This window comes from Podarcis bocagei (genome assembly GCF_964188305.1).
Source record: "Podarcis bocagei genome assembly, chromosome: 10".
In the NCBI taxonomy this organism is placed as follows: Eukaryota; Metazoa; Chordata; class Lepidosauria; order Squamata; family Lacertidae; genus Podarcis; species Podarcis bocagei.
The window spans coordinates 31,502,064-31,521,897 of NC_138135.1; the positions used below are offsets into that span (position 1 = coordinate 31,502,064).

The window sequence follows — 19,834 nt, forward strand, 5'->3', positions numbered from 1 at the left end:
ACTCTATTGGTGTCAGTGGACTTAAGGGTGCCTAACTCTGTTTTCGGCTATGACCAAAGTGCTTTTTCTTTTCTTTTTCACATAGCACAGTGTAGTGAAACAAAGTGTGTATTTTTGTGGTGTGTGCATGTGTCGTCTTGTTATGAGATATCTCCAGGATGCTGAGCACATGCCCCACCACCCCAGCGCAGCTTTTCTCTTGCGTTCATCTTCCCATTATAACTATCTTGTCTCTGCCAGGACAGTTTCAACCAAGGAACATTTTTCCACAGAAGTCATTCACAAGAATCTTCATCACCTGTAAAATGTTTGGTTTTTTTCAGGAAGCAAATGGAAGGAGAGAAACTATAGGTGAGCAGTCCCAGTCATACTCTTAACTCGTTTTTCTTTTCTTTCTTTTTTTTAATAAGAAATTTATTGCAAATATAGAAATTGATTTTCTCCATACAGGAATCTCCGATTCAAGGAAAACAATTTCGTGCCATTCAGTTTAAAACGTGTGTAGGATGGGGGAGAGGGAGGAAGAAATATCAAATAAAACTCAAACCTAAAATTAAATCAAACTTCAAAAAATAAATCTCCATACACAACCAAGATTCACAGGATCATTACAGGAGGAGGAGGGAACCCGAATGGCTGGTGAGGACCCAAACCAGCAGATGCCTCCAATTGTGTATTACATTCAAGGGGCAGGGGAGCAGAAGTGGGACTTCAGGGGGAGACTGGGAGGAGAGGGGGCACTACCCCCCTGCTCTTGTACCCCAATTCTGTGCTTGTGGGTGGCAGGGCTATGCAGGGATTCCACCCCTCTTACAACTGGCTCCCTCTCCTCATGTTGTAGTATGGATTGGGAGTGTAGGAGTCACCTGAAAGCAAGGCCTCATATTGGAATCAAAGGCCAAGAATGGAGGTGGGGGGGCAGGCAAGGATCTAAGGAAATTCATCCCTCCAGAGGATGGAAAGGATATGTGTGTATCTGGGAGGAAGGACCTTCCATTTGCAGTCGTCTTCCACTGTGGTTTTCCTGCCCTGAAGTATATGGAGTTAAATCTTCCTGAACAAGATACAGTAGACAGAAAGGGGTAGATGTTTTATTCCAGTTCACAGCAAAAAGGAACATCGATGAAGAGATCCCCAAGGTGGTTTAAGATCTGCTTCGCGGAGTTGATCTCCACAAAGTACCAAAAAAGCAGGAATGTTAAAAGAGCATGGTGGGGGATGAAAGTTTCCTCAAAGCCCACAAAAAAACCCAAATAAAACAAAAGCTCAGTACAAAACATTTCACAGTGAGATTCATTAAAGAACAACTTCCCAGTGTTGTAGTTTATACACCGTGACTCTAGGGAGGCTGTTGTCCCTGATCCTGGAAGGGTTGCACTTTCGTCTGTGCGCAGTGTCATGGCTGTTGAGCGGTGGGTGATGGCCGCCACTTAAAAAGGGATCCCCCCCATCTGATAAATGGGCTTTCCACATGCTATCTTTGCTGGTCCTTTCATATGCTCAGGGCAAGGAAGATGGAGCTCATTAAGCAGCTCTTGATGTCCTTCTGTGGCTGCATTCTTCTCCATGAGATTTGGCTGAGTTGGGATTTCTGGTGCTTAGTTCATGGAATGCTCATCTTGGCATATTGTCTTGTATACTATGCACTTGGTTGCATCTTGCAATGTCTAGTTTAGCTAGTATGTCAACTGATGAGATTATGCTTAATGAGAGTATATAGAATTAGGCTCTGGATTCCAAGAACTGGTAACTGGATCCCACAAATCATTTATCCTCCAACTTGCTCCATTCTTCTCTCCATCTCCACCTCATAAAATTTCCTAATCCTGTCTGCTTTCGTTCCTGGTCTCCTCCTCCATCACCTCATTTTCCCCCAACACTGCACTATGTTCTTGCCCAGTTTTCCAATGGAGGTCTTATCAAATGAGGACTTCCCACTGGACACTTCAGCAGCAGAGGGCAAGAAGGCTGCCCTGCTTTACAATGTTCTACTATAGCCAGGGCTAGGAGGCTTTATTGGGTGAGGGACTTATTCCCGCATGGGAAACCTTCTGGGGTGGGACCATATGTCAGCGAGGACAGGACCCAATGCAAAAGTTGGTGAAGCAACAGACGTGACTCTTACCTTTGTAGAGTTGGCTCATTCCAGCTCTGCAAAAACCGGTGGTTTCAACAAATATCCAAACCTCTACATCCAGGCAAGCAAAATGTGCTGGCCACACTCCAAGGACACAGTTCAGGCAGGGAAAAGCACTTGAGGAAGGAATGGAGCAGGGTTGGTGTTGGGGGAGGGGTATGGGCTGGCCATGGTCTGAAGGCACATGAGGCCCCCACCTTCCTGAAGCTAAGGAGGTCTGGGTCTGATTTCCAGGAGACCACATGTACATTGGTGGAATATAAATGTAAGCAACTATATTAAAAATAAGCAAGTGTATATGTGGCCCATGGAACAGTTCTGTGGGTCAGAGAGATGGGGGCCTGGAGGACTGCATTCATTGCCCCACCTCTGGGCAAAAGGTTCCCCACTGCTGTCCTACAAGGACTCTTGGAACATGCATTGATTTGCCATCGTATCATGCAGGGTTCAGTACACAGATCAGCACTTACAGAGATCCAATGCTCTGAACCAGAACCTCCATGCCCCACTGTCTGGACAATCAGCCCTTCTTTCTAGTCATTTTATATATTCTAAGATACACGTTTTTCCTCTTCATTTTCACCACTATGTCACTCTTTCTTCATGATCCCCTCCTTTTATATCCTACAACCTCCTCTCCTATTTTTTCTTATCACTTTTTTTCTGGAATAGATATAGTAATTTCTATGGAGAATTGGTAGTAGGGATGCCAGTGAAAGTCTCCAAACATAGGATCACAATCAGATTTTGGAAGGCTCATCAAAATCCATCTCAAAGGAGAGGTGAGTTTTATGGCCCCTGAATCACATCTTCTCTGGCTCAGATTAAAACCTGAGCCGCAGAAGAATTCCTAGCCTCCCCGCTCCCATCAATGCTATCTCTCATAGTTACTTAATGCCCTCTCTGCTTGTCCCAGTTTTCTCAAACCATTCCACTCTTCCTTTCATTTACCTTTCTAGAGCCAGGGACAGGAGAAAGTAAGATGACTGGAGGGAATATTTCCCCCTTCTCCCTTCTGTTGCACTGATGTGATTAGCAGTGTAACAAGATGCAAAAACTCGGAAGGCCATGGAAGATGTGGTTCTCCCAAGAGTTGCTGCAACTGCAGTGGGAAAAGGGTGACAGAAATGGAAAGCTCCATTTCTTGGCTGCAATGGCTGCTGCTGCTGGGGAAAACTTTAGAGGACTGCAACAATTTGTAGGGTTTGAGATTTTTCTAAGCTCTTGGCTTGGAGAAATGATCTAAGCTTTTCATTTTTTTCGGGGGGTGGGAGTTAATCCAATACATGCTTGGGGGAGCTCATCCACATGTCTCTGCCCTGATCTAGTAAAATAGCCCAAATGACCACAGTGATCCATTGTGGCCTTGCAAGTTCTAATTATCACTGTTTCTGCATTATTTACCCTCCATTTCTCAGGTGTCCCTCGCTGTCCCCCCAACTTCTGTGTTTCCCTGTCAACCCCAAATCTTTCTATAGTGTTGGCTTCCCAGAGGCTGAGTGAAACTGGTATTTCTTCATATCTGACCTTCCCCAAAACTTGTGCGACAACTTTTCATGCATAAGGTAGGGCAAAACTATCTCAAGTTTCATCCTGTGTTTGTATTTGGCCTGGCAGGAGAGGAGCTGGAACAAAGTAGTTTGATGAAAAGACAAAGAACTTCTGTGCAATCCTCAGGGAAGCTTAGGATGAAAATCAAAGCTTCAAACTAGCCCAGGGTCACTTGTCTATAGCAGATTCTTAAACAGGCACGTTCACGATACAAGATCTCCAGTCTCCTAACAGGCTGGTATACTGGATGGTAACCATTACATTTAAATAAGGCTGTGCTTTTGACTTTTCTTTTTTGCAACTTTTCCAAGTGACCCCATCCACCTGTCTTGAGTATCCTCAACAAGCTTTTTCCAATCACTGTACTGGGCAGCTCAGAGTGCTGATAGCCAGAAAAAGGCACCTTATGCTGGTTTTGTGGAGCAGCAGTACTAACAGTCCCAAAGAAGATATTTCCTCCTCTTGTTAGTCCAAGTTTCTGCCTCTTGATTCCTGTCCCACAATCTTGGCTTTCTTATGCCTCTTTTCCAGTTCTATTGCCATGATCTTCTGTCACCACCCCTCTCACTCTCCCTCACCACATATCATCACCCTCCTTTTGGGGGTCCCTTTTCCTATTACCTCTCCCCACCCTCATCTGGCCTCCAAGAGCCTCTAGTTAAGTATTGGGGCTGATTAGCATTGCAAACACATCGACACCACCTCAGCCAAGATTCCTTGACATAAATTTCCATTTGTCGTTCATGAATATTTCAAGCCCACCTCAGGAGAAATTATCTGGCACAGGAGGCAAGATAGCAAAGAATGAAGTCGGGGTGGCACTGCAGTATTTGCAGAGGCGGTGCCTGTAGCATCTTCCAATGAGATCAAAATCACAGCACAGTGTCTTTTTCACAGGTTGTAGGTGCTGTAAAAAGCCCACTTTGCCCTTGTACTCCTGATCCTCCTAGGAGATTTCTCCTGAGTCATTTCTAGAGGGTGTGCAATACACTCCAGATTCTTATCTTTTTCTTCCAACTCAGTCACAGGAGGATGGGCTGTACCCCTCCCATGTGGAACAGGTGTCCTTCCTTCTGAAGTGCCACTTTGGGAAGAATCTGGTCCACTGTCAGTTTTAGGTTCTTCTCTACCACTGAAGTAACCGGAGTCCCTTTCAGAGGGGAGTACGAATCCAACTCTGGCCTTCTCTTCCTCCCAGCAGTCTAAGCAAGGTCTCCATCACTTGATGGCTGTCCAAGCCCAGCAAAGAAAACAAAGCAAGAATTTTCTAGGCTAAAAGTGTCCGGTTTCTTCTTGAATGCGCCCCAGGTATTTCAGGACTCCAAGGCAAGAATGATCAGCTCACTCTGGGGAGGCTCCTTTAGTGCATTTCTCCACCACAAAGAGGCGGAGATCAAGATCATTATGTGAGCTACACAGTGGCTTCGTTACTCAGTCACCGCAAACAGTTGAGGAAGCTTCATCACCAGAACCTACTGGAGTCAAGGGGAGACACACCCCCACACCCCCCCACTGCTTTGGACGAGGCCTGCAAATTCCCAATTAAGGTGCCCTTAAAGCTAAAGGTTCTGGTTCTGTGCTGGGATGACCCTAGCAACAGATGTTTGGCCAAGGATTGGGATTTCCCTTGACCTGGCTGCCCTCACTTCTCAAGTGTTTCTAGGAAATCAAGACTCATGAGGGTAAATGACTACCACAGGATGAGCCCATGTTGAAGATTTGGTGCCATCATTTTGGCCTCAGAAAGTCATTGAGGCCAAAGCCAGATGCTTGCAAAGGGGCAGTCTGCCTGTAGGGGTGGACTGCATTGGAAGTTGGGGTTGCTGGTGGCACCTGGTTTGGGTCATCTTTGGAATCCACTCCCTCCCAAAGTTGTCAAATCACAATGGCGGTCAAGGGCATATGGGGAATTTGGAGGCAAAGTGGGAGGAAGGAGCAAAGGAGCATGGTTAGGTTTAGTCTCGACAAACCAGCACATACACAAAAGATGTTTTTGCTCAGAAAAATACAGTTAAAATCATCATGCAAATATAACGCTTAAATCTCCTCTTTTCGGACTGTGTGCATGTACTCTGTGGTTGTTCAGAGTCTCATCTAGCAGCAGGGAAAGGGTTGGTCAGAGAGTTAGAGCAAGCCTTCCTCTCCCTTTGCCACCCCTCTCCACTCCTAGCCTGTTGGAACAGTTCTGTCCTCCATCAGCTCTGGAAGATCCTGGGCTTGCTATGTACCCACCACCACCTATGATCTAATCTGAATCCTTTTTTTTCCTTTTCCCTTTTCAGAGAGATGGAGGAAATTGAGATCAATGGCAACACACAGCACACAGCCTCTTATGTATGATTTCATCGCAACCTGCTCCACAATAAGAGATTATGGGATGGGGAGGCTGGGGTGAAGCAGAGGAAGTGGGAAACAGGGTTTGTTTGCACCTTCCTTCCACCCTCGCTGCCTTTTACCCTGATTCCGAGTCAGAAGGCAAGTTATCTCATTTCCCTAGGGTTGTGAAAATCTATCTGGGGTGGCTTTGGTGTACCTTTTAATAGCAACATAATATGGGAGAATTTTGGCTGGTGCAGTTTCTGCCACCACTGCAGCATGAGTGTGGGAGAAACTGCCAAATTTCTCCCATCTCCACACATATTAAATGGCACAGGTATCCTGTCCTAGATGGATTTGGGTGATCCTATGACACCAGAATGATCCAGCAACACTTCCTCGTATATGATGGTTGATGGCTCTACCTGGCCGAATGTTCCAGTTCCTCAACAAGTCCAGCACACACAACCATCACCACTTTTGAATCACGCTGAAACATCTCCTCTCCTGCCAACAAACTCACACCTCCCTCATTGTTTCAAGCACCATAAGGGTGTGCTATTCAGGACGCCCCCTACACCCTTTACTCAGACCGAGTGCTTTAGGGGAGTCAAAAACTGTATTTGGTCCTGCTGTTAATATCTGCCTAGGATCAAAGCACTGCAAAACTTCCCACAACACAGGAAACATGCCAGCATGCAAAAGGGATTCTGCAAGAAGTCGGGGGTTTCATTCATGAATCCACTGGGACTCAGCAGGAATGCACTTTGCCCCCCTCCCACCAGAACCCCCACTGGATGTTATGCCCATCTCCCTCAGTAATATTCAAACAATTGTCATTCTTTTCCTTAGGCTTTCTTCAGGATTCTCTCACTGGGGAAGATACTCACAGTGAGCGTGCCCCCAATATTTCTCCTGAGGGCTCCTGGCCAGATCTTGTAAAGGAAATATTTCAGACTTGTCCCCTGGAATTTTAAGAAGGATCTACTCCTCAGATAGGGATCAACCTCCATATCCTCTCTGGGAGTGAGACAGATTGTCTCCAAATCCCAAACAAGTGTTTACTCCTGGGATTTGTCTTGGAATTCCTCCCTGTTATCACCCAAAAGCATGCATCTCTTAGGGTGATGGAGGAGAAGCTCTGTTGGATCAATCAGCAAAGATCTCATCTCTATTCAGTTCCTACCAAGAATGTATCTCCAGGATCTCGGCCCCCTCCACTTGTTTCCATGGTAAACAAATCCCTGAGATTTAACACGCCAATCACTGGATGGCACTACCAGCCCAGACTGCTTTTGCTATCCACACTATTGCTCAGGTAAGAGAAGGGTCCTCCTACAATTGCCGTGTGAAGCACAGCATGTATCAGAGGTGGAGGCGAGGTAAGAATTCTCCCCACAGCAACCCAGTAAGCACTGACCATTCAATTACAACTGCCACAAGAACTCTAACCACAGAGCCCACTTACCCAGCCACTTCAAAATACACTTGGCTGCTTGCCTCTTAGTTTGCTAGATCAGACATTTTTTAAATTCAGCTTTACATTGTTATTCCTGCTGCTGTTGGCTGCAGGCAGACAATCGGGAAGAAGAAATACTGCAAGATGCAGAGAGATTAGCCCTGGCTCTGCAAGGCCAAGCTTGCCTTGAGTGTCTACATCTGGGGTCCCTGTTGGGGGAAGTGACACTTCTTTTCTTGCATTGGAGAAAGGACTCTAGTTTGGTGCTTGGGAACTAGAATCCAGGACTCCTTTGGGCCAGCTCTACTAATGGAACAACACTGCCAAGAGAAGATCTTGGGAAGAGGCATTTGCCCCAGTGATGGCTCCTGAAAAAACTCCTTGCTTGGGGGGGCTCCATCACTGAAAAGGAATTGCTGGGAGATTCCCTGGCTGAAGTAACTTGTGCTTTGTTGGTGTGTTCTGATGCAGGCAGGTAGTGGGGGGCTATAAGCTATGGCGCTTTGCTGCAAGGTAGAGATGTGAGGAAACTTCATGGTGGTGAGCAGAGGGAAGGTACGCCTTATCAAGTGGTGTAATAAGACATAGCAAGGCAGGGAGGGCAAGAGGGAGTGGAAACGTTCCGGAAGGCAGAGACGCTTTATGCTTGGCACTAGAACTGATAAAACATCCCCTATCACCACCTCTATAGAACACAGCCTTCATAGAGTGGCTCTGCTACTTAGATTTAGCAAATTACCTATAACGTGCAGGGGTGCTACCAAGGTATCTTATGCTTGCTTCCTATTCTATACCAGCTCTCCTTGATTAAACAATCCCTTGTCTCCATGGCAGCTTGAGGCCACATCGGAGCTGCTGAATAACTCCAAGCAGTGCACTCAGCCTGTGCCTCTTTGCGTCCATTGACCATTGCCTTCTCTGCTGTTCCCATTGGCCACTGGCACTCTTTCCCAGGGGAAAAAGGTGGTCAGAAGTAGGACAGCTGCATCTGCAAGGAAGCAATAGGATCTAAGTAGCAATCTCTGATATTATCTTCATTCAAGGGTATAATTCCTTCAAGAGTGGCTCCCCACCCTGCCCCCACCACAGTCTATAAGTTTATGAAAATTTTGTTGCTGGGCTTAAATTTTTGTCATCTTACTTCGCGCTGCTATAGCCTAAATACTAATTCAATAAAAGATATTCTGTTCTATTCAATGGGCATGAAGAACGGGTGATGGCAGCATGGTGGCAGGTCAGTGGTTGAGACTGGCCTGCCCACCAGTTTAACTGATGGATGCCTATGCTTTCCTATTCTGATCTGACCCTTTATACACCTTGAATAAGCACCTTGCCTTTAGGCCTTCTTTAACCCTCTCTGCTCCCATCCAGTGTTCCGTCGTAACAGCTTCCTACGCTGCAAGGACAGCCAATGTGGTGGCCTCCAGAACTGCAGTTGAACTGCAACTCCCATCTGCCCCAGCCAGGATGTGCAATGTCCAGGCATGGTGGGAGCTGCGGTCCCAACATCTGGAGGGCACTATGCTAGCTACCACTGCAGTGTAGTGTGTATATCCAGCCATCAGTGTGTTAGATTGATTCCCTTCCTCTATCCCACCTTAAGGTCAAGTTCTGGCAGTGAGGTGCAATGGAAGCCTATTTGAGATTTGCCTTGCCCACCAAGGACCTCATAGCTGATCACAGGCATTCTTTCAGTGTAAGGAGCAGTGGATGAGAGCCCATCTGTCGGTCTGTCATGAGACTCTGCTCCACAGGGTGCCCAACGTATTCTGGGATGGAGTTGTGTGCTGTTCCCTAAGCCAAGCATATCCGGGGTCAGGGTTCCTTGAGATCATAGAGGGGTTGCAGATGCTGCCCTCCTTCCCTTGGCAATTCTCTTTCCTTGTGTCAGGCAGCACAATCACCCTCTCCTCTTGGAAGACAACTGAACAGCCCACCGAGGTGCAGGGAGGCACCTTGTGAGCTAATGCTCTTTCTTCCTAACAAATGAGGAAAGGTATGGAGGAGACCCTACTACTGATGCTCCATCTCCCAGCCCCCTTCCAGAGTGGAGGAAGCCAAGCCATCTTGTGGCAGCCTACACCACACAAGGTTCATGGGCAGGTGAGGACATGTCAAGAAAGCCTCCCTTTTGGCTCTTTGCTCCTGTCCTTGTGCAGATAAGGATATATGGAGGAGGTGGGAGCAGGGCAGCAGTCTGAGAAAACCTCTCTGAGCACAGAGAGGACATTCGTATTACACCATGTCTTCATCTGGACTCTGAGGCCCTTGAAACAATGGGGACCACTTTTCAACAAGCTGTGCCAACACAGCTGAGGTTAACGTTAAATGACCCAACCACATCAGCAGAGGTTGCCCACCTGGGTCATTCCCATAAGACTGGCACTCGTACTCTCTGCAGGCTGCTAATCTCACATCCGGCACTCACACAACTGGCCCTCGTCCGCATGGCTGGGTTGCTGAAATGTTTCCCCGGCTATGGGAGATCCACTCACAGGAAAGTGCCCCCCATGCACTAGGGCAGCCTTTGCCAAGCTGGTGCTCTCCAGATGTTTTGGGCTGCAATTCCCATCAGCCTTTGGCACCACAGCCATGCCGGCTGGGTCTGGTAAGAGACGTAGTGCAAAGCCTATGAGGGGTACCAGGTTGGGGAGGCTGCACTAAGGCAACCTTTTCAGAGCCCCTTTAAGTATAGGGAAGGGAAGGATGAGGAGGCATCAGCCCTTCCCTGACCCCCCTTTTGTCTGGGGAATGAGCAAAATCCTCTCTTTCTGGAACAAAATAGCAAACTGGAACAGAAAATCATGTGGGCTGTCTTAGCCTATGCCTGATTAGCATCCTTCCTTTGCCACTTCTGCTACATACCAGCCCAGTATCTCCCTTAACAGTCACCCCCTTCTTTTTACCTCAGTACAAAAGCAAGTATCTCCTCCCCACCAACCCGAAGGAGTTAACAGTGGTCCCCATAACACAGTAGAGACAATTCATTTTACACGGGCCTTTTTTCCTGTTCATTTTTGTAAACTTTTAAGAAATGGTTTTCAGTTTCTTTTATCGGGGTTTTGTTTTGTTTTTGTTTTTCACAGTCAGGTGGGTTAATTTGTGTATGTGTGTGTGTGTTGATTTTCTTTCTTTTAATGAGAGAGTCACAACTTCTGCTGAGCAGAGACACCTTTCCAGTAATCCAAGATATCGTGCAGGTCTTCGTCCTTGGCAAACTGGACCTTCTTCCGCAGGGCGTGGCCGGCCGCCATGTAAACCTCCTCCCGGTGGTGCTTCTTGTAAGGCCGGAAACGCTCCCAGATCTTATGGGTGCTCTCTGAGGAGTACTCTGGGCTGGAGGAATAGCCCGAGAAGTAATGTCTAGGCGAGAGCTGAGAATATGTGGAGTCCCGCTTGGACCGGGAGAGCGGCTTAAGGAAGGACACCCTCTGACTTAAGGTATCGCCGCTCTCCTCATAGTAGAGAGCTGGGAAGGAATGCCGGTGTTCACTGCAGTGGTAGGATGGTTTCACCTCCAGGTGGTGGATGGCACCTGGGGACACGAGGGGAAGACGATCCAAGGGGCTGTTGAGTGGGCTTCCTTTCTCAATGTACTTGGAGTCTGCCTTACTCAAAGGTGGATGGTCAGGTACATCAAGGCTGAAGACCTTGGCACTCTTGATGGAGCCGCTGGAGGAGACGCTGCAGGTTTTCCTGGTCACCGCAGCATCTGCACTGAGCTGACGCTGCAGGGGATGGTGGGAGCTCTCCTTGTAGGGTGGTGAGAGGAAGCTTGGCCTCTCCAGCCCAACAGAGGAACCGGCTGGTATGGACTGGCATTCAAAAGCCATGTCAGAGTCAACACCACCCCCTCCCCCCAAGAAAGAGGCTGTGTCCAGCTTGAGGGCATCAATGCAATTGTTGATTATCTGGTTCACCTTGTCCACTTCCTTGGCAATTGTTGAGATTTCGGCGGCTGAACCTTGCCCATTGTCCAGTTCATGCAGGTCATCATCCCGCTGTGACCTGTCCAGCCCATCCCCACCACCTGTCCGAACCTCAATGTAATTGCCCTTGGTGGTGACCTTGGGAGTATCCATGCCAGCCTCCATGGATTTGGATGAGGGCATCTTCTCCCCAATCATGGATGGAAGAGAGGACATCCGTGAGACAGGGATGACAGGCGGCTCCCCCAACTTCTGTGACGGATGTACAATTGAGCTGGTATCAATATCTGAGCCATAACGCATCTCCAAAATTGTTTTCTTGACGTTGAGGGACTTTTGCTTCTCCTCTTGCATCCTACGCTTCCTCAGGCAATAATAAACGATGCCAAGGATAATAACCATTCCAAAAAGACAACCTAAGATAGTCATGATGTAATGGGTAGTGGTGGATGTGTTGGCCATGGGTTCCTCTCTCCCTTTGCTCCTGGTGGCAAAGGAGAGGCAGGTGTGGTTATAGCGCTTGGAGTTGCGTATGGAAGCCACACAAAAGGTATAGTCTGTGTGAGCCTTCAGGTGGGTGAGAGTGACAACTTCCTTCTTCTTCTTCAGGGTCATTACATCAGAGATGTAGCTGTTATTGTACTGGACCAGCACGTACATCTTGCTGAAGGGGAATGGGATGGTCACCACCAAGGCAGCTGAGGTGATAGTCACCTGCTGGAGCTTGATGCTGGGGATGTAGGAGGAATCCGTGGTGGAAGACGCTGGAGGCTCTACTGAGAGGAAGTCTGGGCTGATGCCTGAGTTCTCAGCATTGTCCTCCTCCCTCTGAGAATCTGGGATGTATGGTGTGGGGTTGATCCTGGAGATCAAGGGGTAATTGCCATCCCCACACATTGACTTGAAGATGGTGATGGCATTGCGGCTGTGGTGTGGCCGAGGCATGAGAAGTGGGTAGCCGGCAAACTCCCGGGGAGTCTCACACTGCAGGCGGTCATAGTTTTTGGTAACATTGTTGAAGGCCACCAGCCACATGAGGAAACCATAGAGGTTGCAGTCGCAATTGAAGGGGTTCCCAGCCAGTTCGCAAACCATCAGGTTGCTGAGGCTGGTGAAGGTGCTTCCCTCCAGGCGGCTGAGGCGATTGGAGGACAGGTCGATGCTGATGAGGCTGGGGCATTCGTTGAAGGCTGTGGGGGTGACCACCTCGATCAGGTTGTGCTGCACAAAGAGGAACTGGAGACGGCCCATGCCGCGCAGCATGCTCTCCGTCAGGTTGGTGAGCTTGTTGTAGCCCAGCTGCAGCACCTGCAGGTTGGACTGCCCCATGAAGGCTCCATCCTCGATGTAGGAGATCTCGTTCTTCGTCAGGTTGAGGTCCGTCAAGTTACCAAAGCGGTTGAGGGAGGAGTAGAGCACCACTTTGAGCTTGTTCTCATTCAGCCGCAGGTCATGCACAGTGCTGTTGATGTGCTGGGGAATGGTCTCGTACGGAGGCTGGTTCTGGCTGCAGATAGCGAGCCAGACATAACCTTTGTCTCCTTCGATCAGCCAGCAGTCGCTCCAGACACTGCTGGGGGCAAAAATGCAGAGCAGGGTAGCCACCCAGAATCCCAGACGGAGCATGTTGGGCTACAGTGCCCCCTTTAGGCTAAAAGAGGCAAACCCAGCAACAACAAGAACAACAACAACAGAATTGAAAAGGAGACTTCAAGAGGGCGACTTGATGCCCTCGGAGCTTAGCAATCAAAGGACATGAGCACCCCAGTTCTGTTGGACGCCACCATTGTCATATGTGCCCAGTTTCACACACAGTGACAACACTGACTAGCTGTGGTCGTCAATCAGAGTGAAAGTTGTACTTGGAGGGGAAAGATAGCTATCTCTCTCTCTATATATATTTGTGCTTCTTCTCAAAGCCAAACAGAAATGAAACGTTCAGCAACAAATCTTCTTTGTGTGACTCCTCCACAGCCTCCCCTGAACAACACCATGATGCAATTGGTGGGAGAACAAGGCAGCGCCGCCTTGGTGTCGCTGACACTCCTTGGGTGCAGCTTCCGCCTCCGCCTCCTCTCGTGGGTCCCCTCCGAGATGCTTCAGAACTTCAGATCAAACGTGTTGAAAACAAACAAACAAAAAATGTAGGGAGAGGAGGAGAACGTAGGGAGGGGGGAGAAGGAGATGGAGGCAAAAAGGGAGGGAGGGAGAGAGGGATCCATCTGTCGCTGAAATCTGGAAAGGAAACACACAAGAGACAAGAAGAGGCATCAATTAGGGGGGCTTTGAAATATGAAAAAAGACAGCTAGGTTTGTTAGTTTCACAGGGATGGGGAGAAGCTGAGCGCAGAGCAATGAGGATGGAAGAAAGGGGGGCGTATGTGCTGGATTAGCATCGCTTGCTATGTCGATAAGCTTTGGCGAAGGGAGCCCTTGTAACATAATCTTGTATATCAGTGATAGCCAGAAGGGTACTTGGGTTCTGTTATGTAACAAAAATCAGAGCCTTGTGAGGAGGGGGAGCGGAGAAAGTGGAAGATGGGGACAACGAAGTGGAGGGGGGGAGGATGTACAGCTGTGTTTCGTTCAGCTTAACATACCCCTCCCTTCAATGGGGATTTTCAGCTGTCCCTGTAAAAACAATTTCTCTCTCTCTGTGTTGTGTGCACACATACGCGCACACACTCAAGATAAATAAATAAGGGTCCTAACTAAATGCTTTTCTCTTCCTTGATGCAAAAAAGATAAATAATTCATTTGTTGTATAACTGCTCTTGTTCCGAAAATAATTCTCTCGCCTTAGCAGAGATTTTTTTTTTTGAGGGGGGGTAATATAGTCTGGGTGAGTGCAGGGGGGGAGCACCTTTAATTGGCGGAGAAAACTGTACAGCTGTGATGGTCACAGCTGGGCTCAATGCATGCTGAGGAATAGGGAGATGTGTCAACAGCACACATAGCTAGCAGTCCTTAGGAGGTCGAATCTCCCTTTTGGAATCAAGATGTGGTGATTAACGGGTTTCTTCTTTACACATCTGAGTTTACTGAAGTGCTTCCACATCCCTTAGCCCCAGAGCGGTGTGTATTTTTTGCTATTTGGTGAATGGTCGGGCCTTGGCAGTGTGGAATTTGTAGCGGGGTGCAGTACGGCAAGCTGAGAATCTCAACGTTGTCCCCCTTTCAAAATGCCAAGTTTCTGGTCCTCAACAATACAGTGGTACCTGAGGTTAAGAACTTAATTCGTTCTGGAGGTCCATTCTTAACCTGAAACTGTTCTTAACCTGAGGTACCACTTTAAGCTAATGGGGCCTCCCGCTGCTGCCAGGCCACCGCCGCGAGATTTCTGTTCTCATCCTGAAGCAAAGTTCTTAACCCGAGGTACTATTTCTGGGTTAGTGGAGTCTGTAACCTGAAGCGTCTGTTACCCGAGGTAGGCTTGAAATTGCAAAAGCGATGCCTGGTGAAACCTAAGAAGCAGGAGAATTCCCAGTGGTCAGAGAGCGTGTGAAGCTTCAGTGACCTGAATAGCCCTTGCTGCTTTGCCATTCCCAGCAGAAATGTGCCACCTTGCATAATTGGACCAGACAGCAGAATTTAGCTTCTCAAAGTTCAGAATTTAAGTTACGTTAGTACAGCTCCTTTATTTCTTTCTTCTGGTTCCACTGACATTGGAAGCAAGATTCCTATTGACATTTAAACATACGGAGGGTCATTCTGGGTCAATTTAAAGGTCTAACTAGTTCAGGGATAACCAACATGGCACCTTCCAACTCCCATCATCCGTGCCCATCAGCCATGCTGACTGCGGCTGATGGGAGCTGAAGTCCACCAAAAGCTGCTGTTGGCTGCCCAATCTAGTTTAGCTTCTTGTTTCCTGTTTATCACACTGGCTAACCAGCTGCTTCCAGGAAGTCCAGGAAGTTGTGAAGGCCATGCTTATCCACAAGCAACTGGCATTCATTTTCACACTGAATCTGAACTTTCAAGTTTCATTTAGCCATCTTAGCTAACAGTCATTAATATAATTCTCCCCCTCCTCCTCCTTCTCCTCCTCCAATAATCTATCTAACCCTCTTTTACAGCCCTTGAACCCAACAGCTATATCCATTTCTTGTGGCACTGAGTTCCAAAAACTAATTGAACATTATCCAAAGAATTTCTTTGCTCTGTGACCGACCTACACCTATGGCCAGTCAATTTCATGAACTGAACCCACATTATACAGAGTTATGAAAGGAGAACCTTTCTTTGCTTTCTTCTGACTGTGCATCAACTTACAGATTTCTGTTATAGTCACATTTTTATTTGGACACTTTGATCTGGCAACCATGATCTTGCTAAATAACTAATCTTCCCTTTCCCTAATTTACACATTAAACAGAAAAACCCGATACCTCTGCCAAAAGGCTGTGAGGGATAAAGTCCTGATTGATGGTTTTCACAGCACAGTTCTATCCGTGTCTATTCTGAAGCAAGTCTCACAGAGTTCAATGGGGCTCATTCCCAGGTAAGTGGGTATATAGCATTGCAGCCTTAGACTTCATTGCTGGTAAACAAGTATCATTATCAGTTGCAGATTGGTGGAGCTTTTCTTGCTTCAAATTCAGTCACGCGTCAAGTTCATATCATACTTTTCCCCCCCTCCCCACTTCTCAACAAAACAACTGAGGACAGTTGCTGTGGAATCTTGTACCATATGGAAATTAAAACTACAGGAAAAGGGAAGACCTGACAGAAAAGAAAGAAAAGGTGTTCAAGGAGCATGTTAGCATGTATTTTGCTGAGACTTAACAGGCATCTTCAATCTATTCACTCTTGTCTTAACGTTTCAGACTTCCAGATTTTACATTAACAATGAAAGTGACAAGTCAAAAGTAGGCTATTCAGGTATACAAGTTGTGTTTGAATGTCTCAGTGTTCCTAGACTATACCTGAGTCACATAATGTTACCTGCTTGTGGAGTGTATTATTGACTCCCAGATAGGAAATGATTACGTAATGCTGCTAGGGTGTCCTGAAGCCCAGAGAGATTTAAAACTCAGTTCACACATTGCAGTTTTGAGAAACAAAATAGTGACTTGCCACCTGCCTACTTTGCTCTGTGACTGGATTACCCAAAGCCCAGAGATGAGGCAGGAGACTCCAGGAAGATGGCAGAATAAATCCCTGCTCTCCACCAGAGGCTCCTATGCCAGGAGAAACCCAACAGCTAGTCCTGTCACCACCTCTGTGGCTCGTAGCAGTTATTCTGACCTCTCCATCTGACTGAGGACTCCATCATTCATCCCCCAGCTCATGAGCGATACATAACTAGGGTTGAGACAAATATTATCTCAGCTTGGCCTCAAGGCATACATTTTTGATTGGGATAGAGGAAATCGGGGAAATTAAATATGATATTTTTGCAAGTTTAGCTATGCTGTGTTTTAATATCCTCAGCAATGACCGACTGAAACAACAGCATGTGGGTTTGTGCATCTCATCAGATAGAGAGGCATCCAAGATCAAGGCGTCTGTAGGAGTAAGTCAGAACCCAGAGAAGCAACGGGAATGCTCCCCTGGGCTTCCACACTCCATCCCCACCCCACTTGCCACCACCGCCACTGCTGCTGCTGTGGTGAACAGCTTTCTGCAGACTGAAAACTTGCTTGCATAAGCAGCAACGTGTCAGCAGCAAAATCCACAGCACTAAGGATGCCCAAGGGAGAGCTCAAGCTACTCCCCAAAGTGCCTGTACTAGATCTGTGCATTGATTGGGTGTGTGGAACCACATGATCCAAGCTGCTGGCATCTAGCCTGCAGACCTTCTAGGAAGCAACTTGAATGCTCCCTGGAGATAGCATTATCTCCAAAACATGAAATAGGCTCAAAGCATTCCAGAGAGGCTGCAATAAACAAACAACTAAATAAAAACCTCACTGGAGGAAAGATCAAATTGGAAATAGAAAAAGTGAGTAATTTTGGTTCAGCTAACTTACTGACAGTGCTCCATAAAGTATCACCTAAATCTGTGATAGGTTTGTGCAAATTATTTATAAAATGTTTTACATCCCTCACTGTGTCCCATATTTCAAAGTGTGATGTTCTCAGAAGTCCTTGTTTAAGGAGTTTCATTTGAAAACTGAAGGTGGAGATGGGCACAGGAAGAAGTGTGATGTCTGTGCAGCGAGAGAATCCCAGAATGCCCACTCATATAATAATCACAAAAATAATAACTTGCAATATCTGTTATATTTTCAGTGCACCCCTGACTGAAAAGCAATACCCCTACTGGTCAGAGGGAGGTATTGCTTACCTAAACTAGCAGTGTGGGAGGGTGCTAAAAAGGAAGAAAAACATTCTTTTTTTCTCCTTAATTGATCAAGGCTGCAATCCCGAGCATGTTTAGGATTGAGACAGCAGCATTTACATCTGAGTAAGCATGCATTTGAATTGCAGCCTGTATGGCCCTATTGCCTCAAGCCTTCAAATGAGTGTGTTCTTCATTATTTGTGTAGCTTCTTCCCCTTGACCTTACTGCCTTGGGTGACCCTACTGGGAGTACGAAACTCCCGGTGGCTTCGCTCCCAAGGATCATAGGAATACGCAATGATCACTCACCATGACAATGATCCAGCCAGTGAGAGTGTGAAATACCTATTAGGTTTAAGTCTTTCCTCTTTCTTGAAAGTATGTTATAATGTTGCTGAATTGCTTTGTTTGTTTTAATAATATTATTAGGGTGGTCTTGTGTCCTACTTAGTCAAGAACAGTCCCTTATATGAAGGACAGTTCTCTGCGTGAAGGAGTCCTCTGTTTTGAGGGTCGTCCAATATGTCTGTTTTAAAAATAAAAGAAATGTAAGAAGGGAGATCAGAGGTCTTGCAGTTGCCCATCGACAAAGTTAGCAGATGGAGCAGGCTCACGGGTCACCTGCTCAGTCTTTCCCACTACATTCAAATGGGGGAAGACTCTCCAGGCAAATTATAGTAATATTTTCCAAAAGCTACATTTAGACTATGGTAATCATTTTGACATTTTCATCTATACATATACATTAGCGCATGCAACTTTTTACACAAATCTCTGTCCGCTTTTTAAGTGATGCAGAAGCAGCTATCCTTAATATTATTCTGGTCTGCTTGTTATTTATTGTTATCATTGTTTTATACCAATTTTATTATTTATTTCTATTGCTGCCTTTTCTGGTGCTTTATGATGACTCTGTTTTCCATCAAATGTTGTGGCATTACATATTATATTTATGCAGGGATATTTTTTTTCAGCCAGAACTCACCAGAACTTAGTTCCAGCACCTCTCAGGTGGGAGCCATTGCCATTACAAGAGAACAAGGGATGCATTCATGGTGAGTTCCAGCACCTCTTTTTCTACAAAACAGCACTGCATTTATGTCATGGGAATGAGTACAGTATGTGAGAGCTTAGTCATAAAAGGCCACCTAAGTATACCTTGGGACGTGGGTGATGCTGTGGGTTAAACCACAGAGCCTAGGACTTGCTGATCAGAAGGTTGGAGGTTCGAATCTCCGCGACGGGGTGAGCTCCTGTTGCTCGGTTCCTCTCCTGCCAACCTAGCAGTTCGAAAGCACATCAAAAGTGCAAGTAGATAAATAGGTACCGCTCCGGCGGGAAGTTAAACTGCATTTCCGTGCACTGCCCTGGTTTGCCAGAAGTGGCTGAGTCATGCTGGCCACATGACCCCGAAGCTGTACGCCGGCTCCCTCGGCCAATAAAGCGAGATGAGCACCGCAACCCCAGAGTCGGCCATGACTGGACCTAATGGCAGCGGCGTAGCGTGAGTTGTCAGCACCCGGGGCAAGGCAAGTAATTTGCGCCCCCTAACCTGGGGCAAGGCAAGTAATTTGCGCCCCCCAACCCCTAACCTGCCGATCTGAGGCGAGTTGCCGCTGGCGCTGCCGCCCAAATGACGCCGCTTGCCCGGAGGAGGAGGGGGGCAGAGAGGCGAGGAAAATGCAACATGGCCCAGCAGCTGCAGCAGCGGCGGCGGAGACGGGGCTGTGAGGAGGGGCTGCCTGCCGCATCCTCCGTGGCCCTGACGCACGGGGACTGCGACAAGCGCTGAGAGCCGCTGCCTGCCGGACGCCTTCAGCCCGGGCGCGCGCACAGCTCGTCGGTTCCGCGAGACATGGGGCTCTGCTACAGCCTGCGCCCGAGGCTCTTCGGTGACTCCGGAGGCAGCGAGCGCGCCCCCCCAGATGTTGCGCCCGGTGCGGACGGCCCCCCTTGCACCCCCACGCTACGCCACTGCCTAATGGTCAGGGGTCCCTTTACCTTTAAGTATACTTTAAACAAACACACAAACAATGGTGAGGTCTCATTATATTCTCAGGTGACTCCTTTCTCTATTTTAGCTTTCAAGAAGGACCTAAGGTCACATCCATAGGTCTTCTCCCCAAGAATCCCAGGAAATGTAATTTAAGAGTG

At 47.4% G+C, this 19,834-nt stretch overlaps 1 protein-coding gene across 4 annotated transcripts in view; it reads right to left on the reverse strand.

Annotated features, from left to right (window-relative positions):
• Positions 1 to 393: 393 nt before the first annotated feature.
• Positions 394 to 19,834, reverse strand: part of ELFN2 (extracellular leucine rich repeat and fibronectin type III domain containing 2) — a 143,049-nt gene continuing 123,608 nt past the window's right edge. For all 4 annotated transcript variants that reach the window (XM_081211102.1, XM_081211103.1, XM_081211104.1 and 1 more), the window contains one exon: positions 394 to 13,627. In XM_081211102.1, the coding sequence (XP_081067228.1) occupies positions 10,610 to 13,018 (2,409 nt within the window). In that variant the 5' untranslated portion in view covers positions 13,019 to 13,627 and the 3' untranslated portion in view covers positions 394 to 10,609. The remainder of the gene's footprint in view (positions 13,628 to 19,834) is intronic.